Genomic DNA, 23,544 nt, shown 5'->3' with positions numbered 1-23,544 from the left:
CGTTTGGTGGTCAATCGTTTTCCTAAGAAATAGATAAAACCGTACTCTCACGCCATTGGTCGTATGACTTCGTGACGTTAGCTTGGTAATTTGATGGATAAACATTATTTATCAATCAAATTGACTTTCATATGGCTCAATCGACGCGGAATCGTTTGGTGGTCACGAATATAATCAGTAAAACGTTTGGTGGTCAACCGTTTTCCCAGAAAAAAGGAAAAACCGTACTCTCACGCCATTGGTCGTATGACTCCGTATTAGCTGGATAATTTGATGGATAAATATTATTTATGCGATGTGAATCGGCCAATAAGTTATTGCTCAACAAACGTTTTAATGACAATATTTGTGACCACCATTAGAAATATTTACCTGCAATACTATGGCTGGTATTCATAGTCTTCAAGATCGTCTTAAGTAATGTCTTAAGACGCTAATACGGCTCTGTGATTGGTTTATGACATCTTAAGATTGAACTTAAGACGGTCTTAAATAACTATGAATACCGGCCTATGTGTTTCCCATCAATTGCGCCAATGCAATTGGGAAAATTCCATTTGTCTTGAAATTCATCGGCTATTCTTCGCCAGTTGTCTTCTGTTGGTTTTACATTTTACAAATACCATATCTTTTAGTGTATCCCATATTACTTCGCATGTCTCCGACACTATTTTTGACACTGTATTGTGTCCTACACGAAATGCGTATGATACGGATACCATGCTATCCCTTGAAGTTAGATATATCGCAAGCAGATTTGAAGGCGAGTGCGAGCAGAAACAGGCTCCCGAATAACAAATTGTTTCGCTATATGTGGTGAAACAATCTACAACAATTTTTCGCACATTTCTGGTGTCAGTCGAAAAAAATTGAAAAATTTTTCTGTCTTCGAAAACCATTTCTTGCACCAGATTGTTGCTAGCTCCTTGTGCGAATCGTCTTTCAGCATTAAAAATTGGTCTAACCCAAAATCTTCGAACATTGTGTCTTATTTGTCTTTTTTTCTTCTCTTCGGCTCTCATTAATTCATAAATTGTATATATTTGAACTATTTTTCTGCGAACAGCTTCCTTGCACAGAGTACTTTCCGAGCACTTGTATATTTTCAAATATTTTATTAAATTTATAAATGCAAGCTCCGAGTCCAACATTTTGACAAGGTTATGCACATTTGTTTTGATATCATGTATATGAATGTCTGTGTTAAAACGTCACGTTGAAAATTTCATCGGGTGTCCCATGGGGCGTATTTACGCCGATGTAATGATCAATAAGCCAATCACAAGATTCCTTGAGGATCCATTTTGAAAATGAGCTTTGTAAAATAATACTGTGATTGGCTTATTAATCATTACGCCGCGTAAATACGCTCCATGGGACATTCGATGCTTGTGCTGGCGTAACGAAACGGGCGCAAATCCTGTGATTGGCCAAGTTTCTTTACGCCGTACGCTGGCTCCATGGGACTTCACCCTTATTATGAGGTTTCACTGCCCATAATTCCCATGAAAACCTACCTTAATATATATGTATGTTATTATGTGCAAGTTGGCAACATTGGTCGTTAAGAGCTTGGCGAAGACGGCGAATTGCACTGTGTGCGTGTGCAGTGTGCAGTCGCCGACTGTGGGTTCTCGCAGCTTGGTAGGGATTGACATGGATGTTTCTTTGCCGCGTAAGAAGTAAATATGAGAAAACTATTTAAGATTTATAAATGTAAGATGACAATTTTATATAGAGCGAAATTTCGTAATGTCAATTTTGAAACTTGTCAAATTTGAATGCGCGTAATATTATTTATCGTCATAATCTGTTCAGCTGTATCATCTGCAAATGGTTAATGCAAGTAAAGATAAAATAATATCAATTTCAGGATAAGCGGCACAAAACAACGACTATTTTCTATAATCATCTACTGATGTAAAGTGCAAATAAGTCTTGGTTATCATGTAATGTAAACACGTAAGTAATATTGCTTGTAACTAATATTATTACTGCATAACAAAATCACAGCCTACTTTCAATTTTAAAGATCAATAGAAGAAGGTATACATTTTGCGCATTGTATATGTTGTACAGTCTGTTCAGAGTAAATGCACCAAGTATTATTTTTACTAAATATGTTTTTAAGACGTCATAAAACAATACATGATTAGAAAGTAAATAAGTTCAATAGGACAAAAAAACAGCATGCTTTGTAGAAATTACACTTGATTGGTGAAACAAAAAGAATTATAATATTAATATTTGTTTGATAAAAAAAAAAAAAAAAAAAAAAAGTTTTAACAAATATTTTATAGAGAAGATTTTTATAATTTTAAAATCTTTTTTATTTACCTTATGTTTCAAGAGCTTAGATTTTAATTTTTTTACTTATTTTAAATTGTTTTCTAGTTTTATTAAGTCTACATTGGCCTAATATTGGGCTAATATTTAGATGAAACCTAGGTAGAACAGAAAGTTACAATAAAGTCAAAATGATTGGTAAAATGATGGTAAAATAACCAAAAATCATCATTTTGACATCATTTTTACTTTATTGTGACTTGCTGTTTTACCTGAGAATAAACAGTTGTGCCATAAAAAAAAAAAAAACTTTTAAAGAAAAATGAATTTGCATGAACATATTTGATTAAGGGTCGACAGGAGACACGGTGAGAGCCGTGAACTACGAATCGTAAAATTCGTATTACAGCCAAAATAATGAGAAAATTGCACTTTAACTGCGATATTCGTAATTAGCAGCTTTGTCAGAATTTTTTAAATGTGTTGAAGTGTTATTTTATGCAAATATCTTTTTATTTGGAAATGGCATCTTTTTATTTTACAATATATATGTGTATGTATATGTGTATGCGTTTTCTACAAAGTATGCTATCTTTTTAGTCCATTATATTTAATTCCTATTACATACATCTTATTTGAAAAAAAATTTCTAATAACGTGAAATATTTAACATATTTACAATATACAGTAGCGAACAAAAGTTTCGGGCCAGGCAGATTTTTTCCATATTTTGGGTTTAGGAAAAATGAACAAAAAAAAGATTAACTTTAAACAAAATAACAGTATATTCGATGTCTTGTTGGTGGCAGATACGATTCCAAGTACAAAATATCTAAGTGAAATACGGGTGAAGTTATGGATGGATCTTTGAACATGATAGAGATCCAAAACACACTTCAAAGATTATATCACAGTATTTGTCTGCCAAAAAAGTGCGAGTTTTTGAATGGTTCAAGCTGCGTTCCGATATTCACTGCCAGTACTGAAAATCTATAGTGTACGTAAACTGTAGATTTTTAGTAGTAGTCCAGTTATATTAGACTAATTTAAGGGGTTAACCTTCCAATTAATCTTCCCAGGTAGCAACCACCATGAATCGCTTTGATTTGAGGTGCTGTAAGTGGGATTTATTTTGCTTTGCAAAATTAATGCGCATTAAAAAGTTATTAATAATATTATCAACAAAAAAACCCGATTTTTTTATTTTTTCTCAAATATCTCGAAAACTAAACAAGATAGGGTAACTAACTATACGTACCTTTTTTGTAGAGCGTAAAATTATCTACAATAAATCATTATTCATAAAAAAATCAGCGTTTGTCGTATGAAAAAAATACAAGGGTCTTTTTTTGTTACAAATTTCGTCCACAACAAGATGCATACGGTAAAATTCGTCTAAAAAAAATTCTAAGGCCTGAAAACAGCGAAAAACTAAGACTATTCCAAAAAATCATAATTTTTTGCTTACATAGCTACAAACTAAAGAAAAGGAGTCTAAAAAATCGGTTATGAAAAGTATTCTTTGTAGTTCTCATATGATGTGATTTTTGGGGGATTTTTAGTTACATTTTAAATAACGGAAAAAAATCACCGGCGCAACATAAAAAAAAAACGATGAAATCGAGGGTTTTCGGGATTCGAGTCTCGGACTTTGACGGCGCGTGCAAGCTAAACGACTGACTTGACGATAAATGTTGTTCAGATCATTATTGTAGATAATTTTACGTTCTACAAAAAAAGTACGTATAGTTAGTTACCCTATCTTGCTTAGTTTTCGAGATATTTGAGAAAAAATAAAAAAATTGGGTTTTTTTGTTGATAATATTGTTAATAACTTTTTAATGCGCATTAATTTTGCGAAGCAAAATACATCCTACTTACAGCACCTCAAATCAAAGCGATTCATGGTGGTTGCAACCTGGGAAGATTAATTGGAAGGTTCGATGTCTAATATGACTGGCCTATAGTTACTGGCAGTGAATATCGAAACGCAGCTTCAGTCTCAAGACTTAAATTCTATTAAACATTTTTGGGATAAACTTACAATTAATCGCAGAGCAACCAACAACAAACTTTCGAATAAACAAGGAGTGGGTTCCACTTAACACTCACAACGCTAGTGAGCATCATTCGTCCTTGTTTAATATTTGATAAACAACAATGATGAAATGATTCTAAGAGCGTTCCGAGCGTTAAGTCTTAAATAGGAACAGACACAATCACCTTCTTAAGTCAATGCCACATTGTTACGCCGCAGTCATTATTTTTAAGGGCCGTGGCTACCAAATACTAAATATTACTATTGTTTTTTTAGTATTTTCTAGTGATTCAGTTAATTTTTGTGATTTAAGGTAACTTGAAGTTCCTGCCCCGATATTTATGATCATACGTTTTTTGTTAAATAAAGAAATAATTATGTTATTTTTTATTGTTAACAACGTTTATTCATAGCAGATAGAAGTTTTTAATTGATCCTTTTGGGGTTACAATTTTCATTCACCACTATCTTTATCTCCATACTTCAACCCTTTTTGGATCAAAGGTTTAACGTCTCTTCCAAAAGACGGACGTTTATTCATAGTAAAATATGTTATTTTTTTTAGAGTTAATTTTTTTTGTTCATTTTTTCTAAACCCAAAAAATCTGCCTGGCTTGAAACTGTTTTAATCGCTACTGTATATGTACAAAATGTACATTTTCTTTCACTAATTTTGAGAAATAATTAAGCACATTATTATTTCGTTTTAAATTATATTGCTTGTAATTTGATTATATATGATCTTTCATTAACACATTCTATAAAGAAATTATATAGGTACATATATAAAATTTTTACATGTACTATTGTTATATTTCAGGTAATTTTGGCAATTACAACTTATAGTATACAATTCCTACTGTTTCTTTTTAATTTAGAATAACAATTTTAATATACTGTGCAAGCAAAGTAAAAAACAACATTCTTTATGAATGGAAAGATGTGATTCTTCTAGTGCAAACTATAAATACTTGATATGATATTATATTACGAATATGATATGATATATACTATTTAACATAAACAATCTCATAGAAGTTTATGATGTATCAGTATATTCTATATCAAAGGCTATATGTAAAATAGTATATTTTTAATGGGGAGATACAAAATTCACATAGCGAGTATCCATAAATAGAAAGTATTCGCACAATGTCGAATTCTAAGAAAAGTCCGGGACCGGATTGTAATCAGAAAAAAGCTGCAATTCTTAAAGAGTCACAAGCAGTTAACAAAAAAGAAGATGCGTCGGCGCGGTCTAAGTGTAAGTTAGACTCGCACGGTTGTTTAAATCTTCAGGATATTCTGCTGATGTTTGATAGTCCTGTAAGTCAGGAACGAGCCTGGGCATTGTGCTATCAGATAGCTAAAAGTTTATCATGCTCAACGGAAAATAAGTTTTATGAGATATCGGAACTCTCGCAAATTATACTTCACAAAGATGGAGACATCTGGCTTGAAAACTTGGCAGGTGATTGTTTTGTTCAAGAATTTACAAATGATTTATGAATTATTACTATAATATTAGAGATAATTGACAGGATAACTTACATTACAGGCTCTAAGCAATCTCTTGTTTCGGAAGAGAAGGTAAATATATAACTTGTAATAAAATATTTTTATTTTACAATAAATCTTACCTATATATTATGTATAAATTATTTCAATATAAATTTTTTTTTCGTACAGGCGGTATTCTCGTTAGGCATGGCAGTTTTTAAAGCCTTGGATTTTGGTTCTAACGCGGGAGAGGAGATAGCTTTATTACCAGACCTAGAAGCTCTCATTACATTGATGACAAACTGTAATCGGGGTAAATAATTTTTGCTTCCTCATAGAGAGTTTTGTTTTTGTAATAAATTTCTTTTTTTTTAGTTTTCTACGCCAATGTTTTAAAATGTCGAAAAATAACTTTTTTTTTAAATGTCACATGTGTGTATGTGTGTGTATGTATGTAGGGGGACTGGGGCTGGATGTTACAGGGGTAAAATGTTATAACTATAAAAAGTAAGTTCATGAAACTGAGAAACGCTAGATAGCGATAAACACATTTTGAAGCTAAATAATCATACATTTCACAATCGTTAGCGTTTCTTAGACGGTTTCATGAACCTACTTTTTATAGTTGTAACATTTTACCCCTGTAACATCCAGCCGCAATCTCCCCTAAGGATTCTCCAAAATTTCAACCGACTATAACTCAAGAACTGCTTGAGCTACAGCGCTGTATTTTGGCATAGAAGTAAAGTAGTTACTTTTATTTACTGTCATTTTTATAAAAAATCACAATATTTTAGATTTTAAGGAGGTTCACCTACTATTCTGGAATAAAACATGCGATTGAATAATAATATTATTACAGCAAACTCGAATTATATGCAATATTAGTATAATAAATTGTGGATGTTACTTATGTACCTACTTTAATTCTTCGTAAATTATTAGTGTATAGAATATTAACAAATATATTCCAAAGTATGAGAACGTCGACTCACGAATCGTTGTCAGGTACTTATATTATCCAACATTATAAAGTAAAAGGAAAATCATAAATAACTTATAGCCCAGTAAAATGACTCGAAATTTGTCAATTTGGAGGAAATAATACTGACTGGGCTGAAACTTTGTAAACAGGCTTGTTTTAGGATACTATTCAACATATTAAAAGTCCCCACGTGTAGACGTTACGTTGCGGGCAGGGGAGGGTTCAAAAGGTCCAAAAAATTAGTTTTTCGCAAATAACTCGGAAAATATCAACTTTACGGATATTTATGTAAATATCAAAATTGTAGCTTACAAAATTCCGCACAATTTCGTTTTTTATTCAAGTCTGTACGACCAAATAAAGCAGAGATAGAATTTTTTTAAACACCAGTAGTTTTGCGACCCAACAAAAACGCGTACGTGCTTCGCGAATTTTTTGCTAATATCTCGAAAATAGACTTTCGAATCGAAAAATGTTTTAAATAAAAGTTGTAGAGAATCTAATTACGAACAATTTCGTGTTTTATTCATTTCTGTACAGTGAAAAATCGAGGAAATATAAATATTTAAATAATTTATAACCGCCATAGAAGAGATACGATGGAAATTAGTTGTTAGTCTTCTTCTTCTTCTTCTTCATTTGCACTATTTGAATAGTCTTCATCCGATTCGGAATCGTTCATTTCGTCAGATACAAACATATTTAGGCAGCCGTTCTGTTTGCAATTAGCACAGAGGTCAGAACATCTTAACCCTGCCTTTTTGCAGCTACATGACCCGGTGCAATTTGATTTGCATTTACATGCTATTAATTTAAGAAAAAAAATAAAAAAAATTAATAAATTAATAAATTAATAAAAAAAATTAAAAATAAATAATAAATAATAAATAAATAATAATAATAATAAATAATAAATAATAATAATATTAATAAAATAGTATATAATAAATTAATTTTTTTACATAAAAAATATCTGTCACACTTCAAATTCGTTTTTTCTTATTCAGAAATTCTTTTTCTAGCATTCTTTAAGTCCTTAAAGTCCTTCTGTACCATTTAAAAATTACTAAATTTGCGGCGACGAAATTAAGTATTCTTATTTAATTAATAATTATCTTATATTTTTTTCTCATTCGCACTACTTTTAGCTTTAATTTGCGTGTTTGATCATTAAGCTTCGTCAATTTGTTCGTGAGTTATGATTTTTTAAATAAAACGAGTCGTAACGTGTTTGCCACGCCGCGCGTTGCATACCGACTTCGGACTCTTCTCAATCTTTAATACCTATGTACAGTACTATCGGTCCTAAAAATATCGGCCTAGTACCAAACGATTCAGAAAGACCCCAAGAATAACTTCTGACACTTCAATAGGTACAGAAAAATGTTAAGGACACGTTTTTTCATCATTTCAGGCGACTCATAGTGATGATCTGCTATACATATGTAAACTTACCTGTCCTTTGAAACGCTAGTTTCCCATCACAGTGCATTTAAAATTACATGTCATAAACTCTATTTTATAGTAAATTTTGTCAGCTTTAATTTCGGTCTCTTGAAGTTTTTTCGTAAAGTTAATAGAAACGGAGATATTTACAAAAAAAGGAATGATAATGCAATTTTTCCACAATTTATCAAAAATACAGCAATATTCATGAACTTTTTTTTAAATAAAACATACTTTGCGAAGGACTTATACTACTCCAGCACGTTCATATATATATGAAGTAATGAAAACAAGGTAAAATAAATTTTTGAAAAATTATTATCCATATATTTTTGGACTAAAATGTTAATTTAACAAAAATTGATTTTTTTTTCTTCAATATTTAAACGCCTGTAATTCATCAACGTTTTAATGAAAAAAGGTCTACGACGTCTCATTTTAAAGATAATTAAAATATCTTCAAGAAAAATACACAACATTACTGTCTCCAACCAATTAGAAAAAGTTATTTTCCAAAATGCACTAAAAAATGACATTTTTTCATGTTTTTTGCTCTTAACTTCAAGCTATCTTTACCAAAATGGATTCATGCATACATCAACATGTTCAAAATTTTATTCTCTTTAACTTTCATTATACATACTATATGTGTACGACCTATACTTTCAGAGTTAATACTGATTTTTACATGCAAAACATCCACTATCAACATAAAATAAAATTGTCTTTTAATTAATAACTTGGCGAATTTGGACCGTACAGAAATGAATAAAAAACGAAATTGTTCGTAATTAGATTCTCTACAACTTTTATTTAAAACATTTTTCGATTCGAAAGTCCATTTTCGAGATATTAGCAAAAAATGCGCGAAGCACGTATGCGTTTTCGTTGCGTCGCAAAACTACTGATGTTTAAAAAAATTCTATTTCTGCTTTATTTGGTCGTACAAACTTGAATAAAAAACGAAATTGTGCGGAATTTTGTAAGCTACAATTTTGATATCTACATAAATATCCGTAAAGTTGATATTTTCCGAGTTATTTGCGAAAAACTAATTTTTTGGACCTTTTGGACCCTCCCCTGCCCGCAACGTAGCGTCTACACGTGGGGACTTTTAATATGTTAAATAGTACCCTAAAACAAGCCTGTTTACAAAGTTTCAGCCCAGTCAGTATTATTTCCTCCAAATTTTGTCATTTTACTGGGCTATTATAAAAACCTATATGAACAATTGTCAGAGAATACTAGAGACTTAAAATAATTAATACATTAAAAATTGCGCGTCGTGGATTCATGATTAGTGGTTAAACACTGTTTGTGAGGTTGGGTTGCATCAGCTCTTGCGCTGCGGCGCCGGCGTTGCCAAGTCTGTCACTGCTAATTCGATCCGCGAGATAAAGGTAAACATTATGACAATAAAGTTTTAAATCCACATGGTAAAATCCGATTTTTAAAGTTTTTACACGATCGTTGATGTTTCATCTGTCAAATGTTAGTTTTTCAAAGTCGCTAAGTATGTACAACGGCGTTTGTATGTACAACAAACTAAACCAGTGATCATTTACCCCAGAGCGACCGTTTCTCATGAGGCGATAGGTTCAAAGTGGTCAACTTCTGAATAATATTACAAAAGAACTATACGGCCAATATAATCTGCTGAAATTTTGGGATTATTTGTGTAAAGTGTTTATGTAAATTATATAAAAAAATTAAGACTCTAAATTGACTTTCGACTTATTAGTCGAACTTCTAACTTAAGGCAGTTTTAATTTTTCAAAAAATATCTGTAGAAGTTCTAACTTCCGCAACTTTTGAGATATTGGGTTAAATTTTTAAAAATGAATAGAGTATTATTGAAGAATGGTTGGTTTTGATTTTGATGAGAATTGGTGAAAGGTTTAATTTTTTTATTTTTTACATTAAAAATATTTTTTTAAATGTAAATTTTCGAATTTTTTTATAAATATTTATAATATTCCAAGTGGAGTTTTCCAACTAATATATTGATCTCGATATATTAAACAATTATATATTGAGAAAATGTCAAATTTTTATTCAAATTAAGTTTTTTTATTTATTGTCTTTTTTGTAAAATTTATATAAAAATAAAAAAGTGTGCAAATTATAAACTTGCATATTGCTTCCTTACCATTTTCTTTCGCTTATAAAACTTCCTCTATGAGGAAGCCAACCTATTATGTGCTAATAATTTTACTAATTTCTCACAGAGGAAGCTGTATAAGTGAAAAAAATGGTGAGGAAGCAATGTGCAAGTTTCTAATTTGCACACTTTTTTCATTTTCTTACCTTTTAATAATGTTTAATCGCGTATTTAAATGAAAATTTAAGTTAATAAAATGATTAAAATTAGTTTTTGTTTTATGTAAAATTAAAATGCTATTTAATTATATTATTAGTCTGTGAAGGTGATGCAGAAGAACGTTTACAAGAAACTGATGATGAAGGCATTGAGCGAGATTCTGGTGACACTGATGCAGAGGATTATATGATGCCAAAAACTGCTGAATCATACGCAGATAATGCTACATGTACCTTGAAGACTGTTCTTCAAGTAAATTTGTTATATTTTAATTTTAATACATTGCGTAATGATTTACACTCTGATAATGCAATTAATAATCAAAGAAAGTAAAATAACTGTGAGGTTATTCAAAGATCTTTCTAAGTAGTTAAATTAATTTTATAACAAACGCAATAAATACAATTTTATATTTTAACCCTTTCGGTATGGAGCGATCCGCCGATATACGAGATTCGGTCGAGAAAGCTAGGCACTCGACATTCCACGTTTTCAATTATTATATTTAATAAAGCTCAATAACAAAAACAATTTAAAAAATTTATATTAACAGAAGCATTTGAAGATAACATTTTAAGTTGCTCGGCCGCAGCGAGCAGTATAATGGACAGTGACTATACTCACTCTCCGTACCGAAAAGGTTAATTTCTTTAAGCGGGTATTCTTGTTTAGAATTCTGTTGTTGAAGGTGACTTTTAGAATAGAATAAATTTAAAACTGTTCGAGTTTTTTTTTCTGCAATTTTTTACACAAAGTATTTATTGTAATGCTTTAAAAACATGTATAAATTTTGTTAAAAAAAATTTAACATGTGGTTTTGTACACTCGGGCACAAATGGTGCGCCTCTGATTGGCGACCAGTGTTGCGGACGTTGTATCTGAAAAAAAAACCTGAACATTCTTAATCTGTATAAAGCCCCTTGCACAATGCCAGGCAACAGGCAATAGGAACGAATAGAAATCAGAAATCATGTATAAATGCAGAATAAACAGTGACACAGGCAATAGACAGAGTTTCCGTCACGTTGGAAATTCTGTGCCTATTGCCTATTGCCAACCAATCATAGCATTTGAATTTTTTAGGTTGTAATTAACGATTTTTTGGTTATTTCCTGTTCCTATTGCCTGTTGCCTGGCATTGTGCAAGGGGCTTAAGTGTTGTGAGAGTTGGTACCAGAATTGAGTCAAAATAATTTTTTTTCTTTTTTTTATAACTTGCTGAAGAGGAAAAAAACGTAGGAAAAATCGACACTCAACATTTAGCATGCCGCCATTTTGTAAAAAAAAATTTTTTGCCGAATCTGGTACCAACCTTCACAACACTCATACAGATTAAGGGCCGATATCACAGTCTCCGATTAACGTGATCCTCCGATTAAACTCACTCTTCGTCTCTTTCTAGGGGGACAGAAAGAGATGCAGAGTGAGTTTAATCGGAGGATCACGTTAATCGGAGACTGTGATATCGGCCCTAAGAATATGTTTGGTTTTTTTTTTTTTAGGTACATACAACGTCCGCACACAACACTGATCGCCAATCAGGGTTTTTTTTCCCCGCATTATTGTGCCCGAGCGTATGTACAAAACCAACAAAATTTATACATGTTTTTAAAGCAACAATAAATATGTGTAAAAAATTTCAGAAAGAAAATTTGAACAGTTTTAAATTTATTCTATTCTAAAAGTCACCTCCAAAAAACAACATTCTAGACAATAATATCCCCTTAATTGTGTTTATGGATTCTGTAAAATGACATTTGTTACAAGAACAATGCAAAATTTTTACTTGCATTTCAGATATGTGTAAGGCATGTGCAAAGTTTACACGAAGATACTGATAATTATTATCAGAATATGATACAAGCATTTGTGGAAGAGGCTCTTAATCTCTCACAGTTTCTGGAGAAAGTAGTTGTCGATAAACAATCACAAGATTTATTTAGTCCAAATAATACCGATCGTAGCTCAACTTCATTGCAAAACATTGATACATTGGATTTTAATGATTGGGTAAGTCTTTCTGATCGATATAAAAATACACTGCAATAATGTTTCATCATGTTTTGACAAAGAAATTATTGACTTACAATTTATTAAGAAATCTGATGTAGAAGGAAATATCTTAAAAAGAATCCTATATATTTTTAATGGAAAATAGCTTACAGTTAATTTTGTTGAAATTGAAATATGTTATTGTCAATGGGCACAATCTCGTAAAATTAATAGTTTTGTTGCCGCAGAGCTTCAAAGCCTTAAAACATTAGGATTTGGAGGTAAAGCTGACATGAAGTTTGGAAGCTTATTTTTGTCTAACAAGTGAGTGTACATTGCCCGTCAACGATTCCTTTTCTGAGGTAAGGAAGGAACACAGAAGTTCTAGTGACTTTAATAGAAGTAACCAATAAACGGCTATATCATACCCAATTCTTTACACGCTAAAACACGCTTATTGACAGTCGTCGGTGTCGTTAACGGTATCGGCGCAGCTTTTATACAATATGAAAAACCTACGCAACGCGTATCGAATCGTAGTTGTCGGTATGCGTGTACAGAATTGGGCCCCAGGTAGCAGAGTAACGTCAAATGATGTATTAAAAACGTCTTAATGACGTCTCTAATGTCAATAAAACGTTATTAAGACGTCTTTAGACATCATCCTGCTACCTGGGTAAACAACTATATCTTATAAACAAAAGACTATACATTTTAAATGTAATAATGATTTGTCAAATCAGCTGAAATTCAAATATGTTGTAGTTTAGGTGATGCTGATCAAAAGTCTCCACGGGCACAGAGTCCGAATCAAATCTATGAAAGTTATGATGGTTTAAAGTGAGTGCCATTGGAGTTTAAAAAAATGTCTGTTTTTTAAATACATTATTTATTACGTATATATAATGTATGAATGTACGTGCGTGCGTGTGTACGAAAAATAATATATATGTGTATTTAGACTGTTGGCAGTATAAAAAGATCGAAATCTGTAACGTACAGCAGATGTGGAAATCTTATATCTTAATGGTTTTAAGCATTGTTTCCTTGTACTCAAAAAAGCCAATCAAAAATACAGACAATTGTTGATGTAGAAGAAAACTGATATGTGACATCTTCAAAATAACTAGGACTGAGACAAATAAGAACTAATATTTTATATACTATCTAACCGCGATAATGACTACTTAAGTGGCTAATAAGACTTAGGATAAACTGATGACTGACAAAGCGATGTAAGTTTGATCGTGTAATCTCCACGTGATACATACTTAACTTACAATTAGTTAATGCTAATATAATATCAGCGATTACACAAATTACTCACATACACACCCACACACTCACATACATGTATATATTTTTTCAAACATTTATATATTAACATATGTATTCAAAAACAAGCATTTTTAAACTCCAATGGCATTCACTTTGTTATCTTATCTTTTATGGTGTTGATTTTGGACTTTGTGCCCATGAAAACTTTTGATCAGCATCACCTAAACTACAAAATATTTCAATCTCACCTAATTTGAACGGAATCATTTTTACATTTAAAATGTACAAAGTCCTTTCTCTCTCTCACACACATATCTATCCAAACTGAATTATACTCACCTATTCAATCACTACATATGTATACTTATTTCATAAAAATAATCTTAATGCACGAAAATAAGCTTGAACTTTATGTCAGCTTTCAAATCCTAATATTTTAAGGTTTTGAAGTTCCTCAGTGAGTATATTATTGATTTTAAGAGGTTGTGCCTATTGATATTTTTTATCAGGAAGGTAAGGACAGTGGCATATTTCAATTTTAGCAAAATTAACCGAAAACGATTTTTTATATAAAATTGTAAAATATGCCGAGTCCTTTTCTATTTTAAACAATGCATTTTCTTATTACATGTTTTTCAAAAAAGATAAACATGTAAATAATGTGTTGTACTAACGAGATCTACTGATTGCTAATTAGCATTTATTCTTGTAGACGGACATTAGAATTTGGAGGGCTATACAAGTACGTTCGTACCATAATAAAATTACATTTACTTATTTCGTTGTAATTGTATTATTAGCTTTAAAGTAATTTTAATTAGTACTTCTTGTTTAAAGTTAATGAAATAAATGTAATATATATTGAGCATGATAAATGCATGCAGCATGATAATTTAGTTCACCAATACTTGATAGAACAAATCAAATTTTATATCAATAAAACTAAAACTTTATTTGCTTTTTAAAAACGTAATTATGCAAGAGAAAAATTATTTATGCAAGTATATATTATTATTTTATGTGATAATTAAAATGAATTACAAGAAAGCATATTTTGTAAAATATTATTTGATTTATTATTTTTATATTTATTTGCTATTTTTCACTATATGTTATTTTGTAACAAAATTACAAAACTACTTTGTTGTATTTATTGCAATAATTATGTGAATTAAAATTTTAGGGTAGGTATTAAGTATTATAATATAATTATTCTACTATGTATGATTTAGTATAAAGTGTCAATTTATAGATATCAGAAAAAAATTAGATGATGCAGTAAGATGATTTGAAATAGTGGCTATGTAATAAAATATTTTCGTATTTTATACAAAATTATTTTATAATTTATGAAATAATACTGTCTAAAAAAACATCTATAAATACATACATTAAGGGGTAACATCACTATAGAAGCCCCGAAAAATAGAATTTTTTGTGGTTAAAAAAAGTAAATAAAAAATCTGTTTAAAGAACTTTATTGTACATGTCTTAAAGTGTATGAAACAATTTTTTATTTTTTTAAATGGGATTTTTTTAAATTTTACCTCTTAAGTTATATAAGTATGTAATATTATAAGTATTTATTAATGGTAATATTAGTATTTCTTATTTAGAAATTAGTATTTCTTATTGTCAGGCTAGGTTTTGGGTTCAAGTTATTAGCGAGCTGAGGCGAGGAGTAAAATTGAAAAAAGTAGAAGCTAATTTGGGTTCTCGCGTGTCTTCACGCGGAGAAAGAACTCTCCCGGACTACAAGCCGACACCATATGAGATTTTGATGGACGATATTAGAGAAAGACGATATCACCTCAGGAAAACGCCGCCTACGCCATCAAGGAAGGACGCACACGCCATTATTCTTGAATTTATTCGAAGTCGACCACCTTTAAAAAAGGCAAGATTTATGATTGCGTACATATAAAATCCGAGTAAACTAAAAATCCAAAAGAGGAGCTATATTTTCGTATTTAGTGCTAATTACGCTTGTTCCATTATCAACCGGAAATACAATATGTGATTTTCACCAGTGTTAGGAATAAAATCAAATTTAATATATACTTATGTTGAATCTTAGTACAATACTTAGGTATTTTACTTAATGAAAATCGAGTAGTTTTTATAAAAATCATGCATGTTTTGTATATTAATAAATTTATGGTAATTACGCAGCGATAAGGACCATCTTCCAATTTCAATAATTTTGAGATATCAAGGTCATCACCTTGAGTAACCTTCAAAAAGTTTTAACCGGCGATCGTTGTCTATTAAAAAGTTATTAATAAAAGAAGTTACATAAATGAAACAATTTTCCTTTACTGATATATATAGGAACAGCATATACGTGGACAGAGGCAGAGCCCCTCCCTCTGCACTGCCACTCTGAAAAAATCTAACCCAAATATATTTTTGCTTTGAAACTGAAATTTGGTTTGAATTAGCTTAGATTTTGTCAGGATGGGGTTGTAGGGGGAGGAGCAAAGCTCTTCATGCGCCCATGCATGTTGTTTTTGTGTATATCAGCAAGAAGGTAGAGATGGACATCACTTCACTTAGAAAGTTGAAAATGTGGAACTGTACGTACAATGGACTTCGCTTTTTACGTAGAAAATACAAACCCATGTGAAAATTACGTTTTATTTATGATATATCAAATTGTGATGATGAGGACTATGAGATTTGAGTTACGACGAAATTATTGGTGTGTAATATCTCATTCTTATTCGGACACCTTTTTATCGTACAACTATTATATTATTTATTCTTTGAAAATAGCTTTAACACTTATATACATTCTTATTCTCCTGTCTGATGAGTTGACTCAGAATTCTTCAAATTCTTTTTTTAATCATGAATTCTGACTACATTATAGATAACGATCTTTTATCCATTTATATTCACACTTGATATGACTCTTGACTTCCTAATCTTGAAATACCCCTTTGGCACGATGGGGAGGAACGTCAGAAATTATTAATTATTTTTATACTGCTGAAGATGGCTCAATGTAGAGCCGAAATGTCTAAAACATTATACGATAAAAAAAAGTTAATCTGAAATATTATGCATCAATAACCGCGTCATGATCCTAATCATCACAATTTGATGGTTTATTATTGAGAGTCCTTTAAGTTTCAAGTATTGTTTCTTTTATTTTATTTATGAAACTTCTTTTGTTAATAAGTTATAAAAACTTTTTAACTAGAGTTAATAAACTCTATTTTTAACAAACAACGAGCGACACAGCTAAAACCTTTTGAAAGTCACTTAGGAGAATGACCTTAACAAATATGTCAAGCTCATTGAAATCGGCGAAATCACTTTTAATGTGTATTAAATACCGTGAAGTTTACTCCATTCCACTCTCTGCTTACAGGGCGATACAAGGTCTATCATTGTATGGTTTGTGTGAAAAGGTGAAACTCCATGTAGAACTGTACAATGATAGACCTCGTTTAGCTCTGTAAACATGGGATAGGGGATAGGGGATGAATCTCGCTTTGCGTGGAAAATTGGAAACCTATGTAAAACCATTTTATGTTAATATGAGTGCTGAAGAGAAAATCTGGGAGGTGGAGGAGATAGAGCACCGTCTCTGTTCATACATGTGCTATTTCCTCATACATAATAGCAAATTATATCCTCCACTGCTGAAAATCATTGTTACATTTTTTAAACCGTTTTTGTTAATAACTTTTTAATAATGACTGCTGGCTAAAACCGTTTGAAGGTTACTCAGAGTGATGATTTGGATAACATATCTCAATTGAAATCAGAAGATGGTCCCTATCTCTGCATAATTATTATTTATTACGATAAAACATAGAATTACGTATGAAATATCATTTAAAGCATATTGAAATTTTTTATTTATATTTTTGAAATATTAATAAAGAGTCGAAATGTGTGCGTATACATGTCAGGAATGTGTCTGTGTGTGGTGTGTTGCGTGCGTCCATGCGTGCGTATGGATGTGTGTGTACACAGGTAGGGCATTTAAAGTGTCTCGAGTTTATCTTTGAAAGTATTAGTTTATTGGAAAAATGTTTCAGATAAAAGTTTTAGGGTTCAAAGAGGGCCAATAGACAAGCTTATTAGATTTTTGGTTCGGGATTCGTGTTGAGCCTAATGCCCTACCCTGTATAAATTTTTACAAACTTGTTTAAAAAAATGTTTTGTAATTATACTTTGCCATACAGGCCTCGGAGAGACGATTACGACCATTACAAAAAGAAAGTACTTTAAGAGAATTACTCATGGAAAGCATAAAGAAGCCTCCAAAGCCCCTAAGATCTTCTGGTTCAAGACAAAATGCTCCAAAGATTGAAGAAACATCAATTTGTAAGTTTATGTATTTTATATATTTGTAGTTTATAGCGTCTTGGGAAAAAATATTTTTATAATGTCTTATATGCTCATATAAGAAGCGATATATGCTCGTACATGAATTTTGGTCTGATAAGAGCTTATACGGCCATATATGATTATATAAGATTATATAAGGATATATATATATATATATATGATATAGATAGGATATATATATATATATATATATATATATATATAAGATCATCAGAAAATTGTTATTTTCAAATGTTATTTTTTAATTGTGCCACTTTATTATAAGAGTGGACTCCATGATACAACTGATATACAAAAGTTGTGCCGTTCTATAGAGCGAGATAGTGCCATGTTTTTTTATACCACTGTTCGTCAAATTTTAAATACGAGAAATAGATCCTATTGGATGTCATTTATCGGATACTTTGAGATGCAATATTATGATCTGATCATATATAATCTTATCTATGACTATATAAGTTTATATGTGATTATATTATTTTTAGTTAAAATTATAAGGTATGTTTGTAAAATAATACGATTATTATATTTATTTATAAAAACTGTAATATATATTATATAACAGTTTTTTTCACGAATTATTACAGGTAATTTCACTGTTTACGAAAATATTTAATAAAAATTAATGTTAATTAAAAAAATTAAGTATCTTGCGTAAAATAAGAAAAAGAAGAAAATTTAAAATAACAAGAAATAAGAAGTACCGTACTCGATCGAAGCGGATCTTGGTGCTTAATAATATTTTACAATATTAATTATTAAATACATTTTTCAGTTTTTTAGACTGCGTGCCGATATGGTTGTCGGACTTATAACGCGCAATCGTAAACTGAAGCTTATAGAAATAATATTTCAAATTAATTTGATTGTCAAGTAAAATAATACTAGAACTTATGGATAGATCCGAGTATATGTTTATATATGATTATATTTAACCTTATAAATATACTTTTACATGATCAGACATGATAATATACAAGAATATATAACCATACAAGGCTAGACTTAAAGAGGTTTTATAAGAATGTATAATCATATTTCGCCCGCGCTTCACACGGGCTCAAAACCTTTTCCTTTTTTTAAGTTTAGATCCCTTCCCTAAACTCTTTATTCTTATTTTTTTCTTCGTAGACAATTTTTTTTACTTTAAGTTGTATTTTTCTCTCTTAAATTTATGTATGTATAGAGATATATATTTATTTTTTCCTGCTCATCGGGCGGATGTACCCTGCGCTGACCCACCGTTTTTGGCTCAATTTTATTTTTTAAATTATTTTTTCTAATTTTGTATTGCGTTGCATTTTGGCACTCAAGTCAGGGTAGTACAACCCTTTTACTCTTATTTGATAAAAATTTATACATTGTTTTTGATTTTGAAGAAGTTTCAATTTTTCTACATTATAAATGCCTTTTTGTTTTCTAATTTTCGCTGGAGATATTGGGCCATTTTTTTTTTGTTTCTCGTTGGAGGAGGAAAATGCCTACACATATAGACATTTTTAAAAAGGTGATTTTTCAACATTTTCGAACATTCTGAACACATTGGCATAAAAAATTGAAAAAATAACACCGGCTTTAAGAATTTTCTTACTGAAAACGTCCATTACTGAAAAATTAAACTCATCGACGCCATCCCCGAAAAATTAGAAAAATTTTAGAACCGGTTTCCAAAAAATCAGTTATGAAAAATTATACACACGTTTTGAAGAAAATCGGTTCATTAATTGAATGAATAGTTCGCAGTCAGAAAAATTTTAGTACCTGCAGTTACCAAAAAATCAGTACATTAATGAAAAATATGAAAAATTATACACATCATCGCCATCCCCAAAAAATGAGAAAAATTTGGACACCGTTTTGAAGAAAATCGGTCTATTAATTGAATGAATAATTTTTTTACGTAAATAAATGAAGAAAAAATTACTTCATTACATATGTTAAATGTACGTTGCTTGCAATTTATGCGAAAAAAACCTAGGGGTCGATTCTGTATCTTAAGACGAGGTAAAAACTACAAAAGTGAGGAAATTCACTAGAGAATCTACAATTTCATTTGTCGATATTTAGTAAATCTGTTTACTTTTGTAATTTTCAAAATACTCGTCTCAAAAAATACAGAATCGACCTCCTAGTTTATTTTGTTGATCAAAATCTCAATTACAACCGTTGAGAATACACTGGTCCATATATGGACCTCCGTTTGCCTATTTTTATTGATAGCACACAGAAAAAAAAAGATATGTCAAATCAACAGTGATATGCTTGTATATACGCAAGAATATATAAACTTCTTATAAGAATTTTTTATTTTAATTTTTTTTTCTTGGTTGAGCTATATAAAATTTCGTTTAACTATATAAATGATCTCATTTAAACAAGTTTTCTTCTCGTTTAATGCAGTATAATACATAATGAAGATTGCGTATTTACAAGAGCGTTTATTTTTTACTATGTTTCTATTTTATTTATTACGTAAACTTTTGCGTGAAATTTATGAAATTTTGTTTGATTCACAAGAATTTTATTTTATGTATATTCCGTGTTATACGCGCATGCGCGGATGTGTTAAAAAATGTATGTTAATCAAAATTGATTTTAAGAACTTCACCATTTTTGAACATTTCAATTTTTAACACACTCGTGAATCCGAATTGTATCGAGAGAGAACTGGATATTGAATCGAACTTAACAGCGTGGTAGGATGAATCATGATTCGGGGTGCTACGGACGCATAACATAGCGGAACGAAGAGAGGTAGAGAGTGAGAGAGTGAGAGAGAAAGATAGAGAAATATGGAGGGAGGGTAACTCGACACGATATAGACGCGATCAATAACTGAAAGCGTGCAAAAGTGAACTGACGTTGCCCGAAACGTCATCGCGGCATGCCAGTTTAGTCGGATGTCAATCGTTCCTCGCGAATTTTATCCTGTTTCGGTAATTGTCGTTAATATCATTACATCGTGTACAATTCTAGTCTACCAGTATCCAAAAATTCCTGGAGTAATCAATCGATGGTCTCTGATGTGTCTTCCCATATGAATAATCTCGCGAAGGACTTTCAAGTTTAAGAGATTTATTGTGATTTGTGACAGGTGTGGACAGTTGTTTACCTCGTTGCTTATGAAATATGTATGCAGTGCTTATAAAGAATTAAAAGACTAAAAAGAACTATATATAAAGAAGTCTTTTAATTTATGCAATTTTGAGGAAAAGTATATAAGTTTTCTTTATATACACCTCGTGAAAATTTATTAAAATGTTCTACTAATTGAACTTAAAATAATTTAATCTTATTTTAGTTTCTACAAGAGTGATGAAAACACAGGATATTTCGTGCAGATAAAAATTAGGTCAATAATTTTTAGACGCGAGAAAAGGTTTAAAGATCCAAGAATGTGCAAGACTTAATGATTCAAACTTTGAGATGCAAATGTAAAAATCTGGAAATTATTAGATCCAGAAATATAAGTAACAAAAATTTAAAACAAAAGCGATCCAAAGATTTATGTTTAAAAGTCAAGATTTTGTAATTTAATAATTTATGGATCCAAAAGTTTCAATAAGTTTCAGAATTTACGTATTAAAAGAAAGTATCCGAAAAATTTAGAAAAATCCAAGAATTTTTCTAAATTTTTTGGGATCTTTTCTATATATATATGCATATGTATATGTATATATACAATTTGTTATAAAAATTTACAATTTCAGAATCTACAGAGACACTTGTTTATAATTCTGTTATAGAGGAGACCGAGGCTATGTGTCCACACTTTACACTTTTTTCAAGTTTACTAAAAAACTAATAAAGATATTTGACTAAAATTTTAATAGTATAACCTTTCAACTTTGCTATTAAAAAAAATAATAATTAAAATCGTTGATCTTTTAACATTTTAAAGAGGCGAATTTTTTAAGTGGAGAAGTCAAGCGTAGACAGCCCCATATGCAGGGTTATCTGTCCATATTCGAGAGGCTATCTGTCCAGATAATAAAAAACACATTATTTATATTAATTTTTATACTTATTTATAATATTATTTATTATTGTTAATATATAATATTGAAAAAATATTATAAATATTGAAATAATATATAATATTGAAACTGCCTACTCGTAGGAGTCAGAGAAGTAGCAGGCACTTTGTGTAGATTTTTTGATAAGTTTCCTGCGTAGAGCTGACTTTTCTTTATATACGGTGGCATCAAACTGATTTTGAGTCCGTTGCAAAATCAGTGTGATAAGTTTCTTTTGTCCTATCAATTCTTTAATCTTTTTTTTTTATTTGGAGCCTTTACTTTATTCTCGGCAGCGTTTGAAATAGAAAATACTCAATAATTTAAGACAAACTCATATATTTAACTTGACGTGTATTTTTATAATAAAAATTTGGTGATGATTCTTGAATCGCAGAATCAAGTAGTTGCTCGTAGGTCACTTTTTTACAGTAGCGAGTGAGAGCCCGAACATTATTCTGAAGTCTAACGCTGTTTTTATGAAAAGATTCTCGTTCAATTTTTATTCTTTTAATCGTTCTAAATATAATTTTATTAGATATGTCTATACCTTATCCGTCTTAAGGAAAGTCTTTCTTTTGTAGTTACGCATCATTATCTATTTATAAAAGAACAATTCGTCATTGAAGTGTGGACACATTGCCCCATCAAAAATAGGACAGATAGCCTCGACTACGTTTTTCAGTCTTTAACATGTTGCCAATTTTAGATAATGCGGAATTAAGATTTGACGCTTCTCACACCTGATAACTATATATTAATTGATAATGTTATGAATTGCTTACTTTAATTTGAGTTAAAGTACTGTCGCACAGCAAATTTTTCGACCGTCGAAAAATGTGAATAATTGTTTTCGCTTTTCTTTTAACGTATATAGCGTCTGCAAAAGGCATCGCAAGAAAACAAACATCATTTAAATATCTTACGTAGGGCATTTTTCAATTATTTGTTACAATGATAGAGACATCTGTCTCTTAAAACTTGAGATAGCAGTACTGTGGACACATATCCCCTGTAGACAGATAGCCCCGGTCTCTCCTATACACATATACCAATATGTAATTAAAAAACTTGGTTTTGGTTTTATGAGTCATAAATCTTGATTTGAATCTAAGAATTTGAGAAAAACAGTGAAATCAAGGATTAGTCTTTTGAAGTACATAGAACTAAAAAGCTCAGAACTAAAAAGCTCCCCATATCTATAAAAGAAAGTTGCCATGAACGCAAAGATATAACTTTTTTTTTACACAAATGTCATGCTTTTAACGATGATTAGTTATGTTCTTCAAAACAATGAAAATAATGACTTGCGTTTATG

The 23,544-nt window shown here is 30.6% G+C and overlaps 1 protein-coding gene across 12 annotated transcripts in view; it reads left to right on the top strand.

The window, feature by feature from the left end:
* The first annotated feature begins 1,530 nt into the window (after positions 1-1,530).
* The window catches only part of Spir (spire type actin nucleation factor), a 179,911-nt gene continuing 157,897 nt past the window's right edge, over positions 1,531-23,544 (top strand). For 3 of the 12 annotated variants that reach the window (XM_071778388.1, XM_071778390.1, XM_071778383.1), the window contains exons 1-12: positions 1,532-1,682; positions 1,874-1,962; positions 5,145-5,795; positions 5,883-5,914; positions 6,014-6,137; positions 10,673-10,827; positions 11,978-11,998; positions 12,078-12,149; positions 12,373-12,585; positions 14,558-14,587; positions 15,485-15,742; positions 18,045-18,186. In XM_071778388.1, coding sequence (XP_071634489.1) covers positions 5,477-5,795; positions 5,883-5,914; positions 6,014-6,137; positions 10,673-10,827; positions 11,978-11,998; positions 12,078-12,149; positions 12,373-12,585; positions 14,558-14,587; positions 15,485-15,742; positions 18,045-18,186 — 1,366 coding nt within the window. In that variant the 5' untranslated portion in view covers positions 1,532-1,682; positions 1,874-1,962; positions 5,145-5,476. Of the gene's footprint in view, positions 1,717-1,873; positions 1,963-5,144; positions 5,796-5,882; positions 5,915-6,013; positions 6,138-10,672; positions 10,828-11,977; positions 11,999-12,077; positions 12,150-12,372; positions 12,586-14,557; positions 14,588-15,484; positions 15,743-18,044; positions 18,187-23,544 lie in introns of all 12 variants that reach the window. The other 9 variants (XM_071778392.1, XM_071778391.1, XM_071778385.1 and 6 more) reach the window with 7 other exon arrangements.

Source organism: Temnothorax longispinosus, chromosome 5 (genome assembly GCF_030848805.1).
Source record: "Temnothorax longispinosus isolate EJ_2023e chromosome 5, Tlon_JGU_v1, whole genome shotgun sequence".
Lineage (NCBI taxonomy): Eukaryota > Metazoa > Arthropoda > Insecta > Hymenoptera > Formicidae > Temnothorax > Temnothorax longispinosus.
Note: the sequence above shows the minus strand (reverse complement) of the source record. Positions and strands in the feature narration are given on the sequence as shown.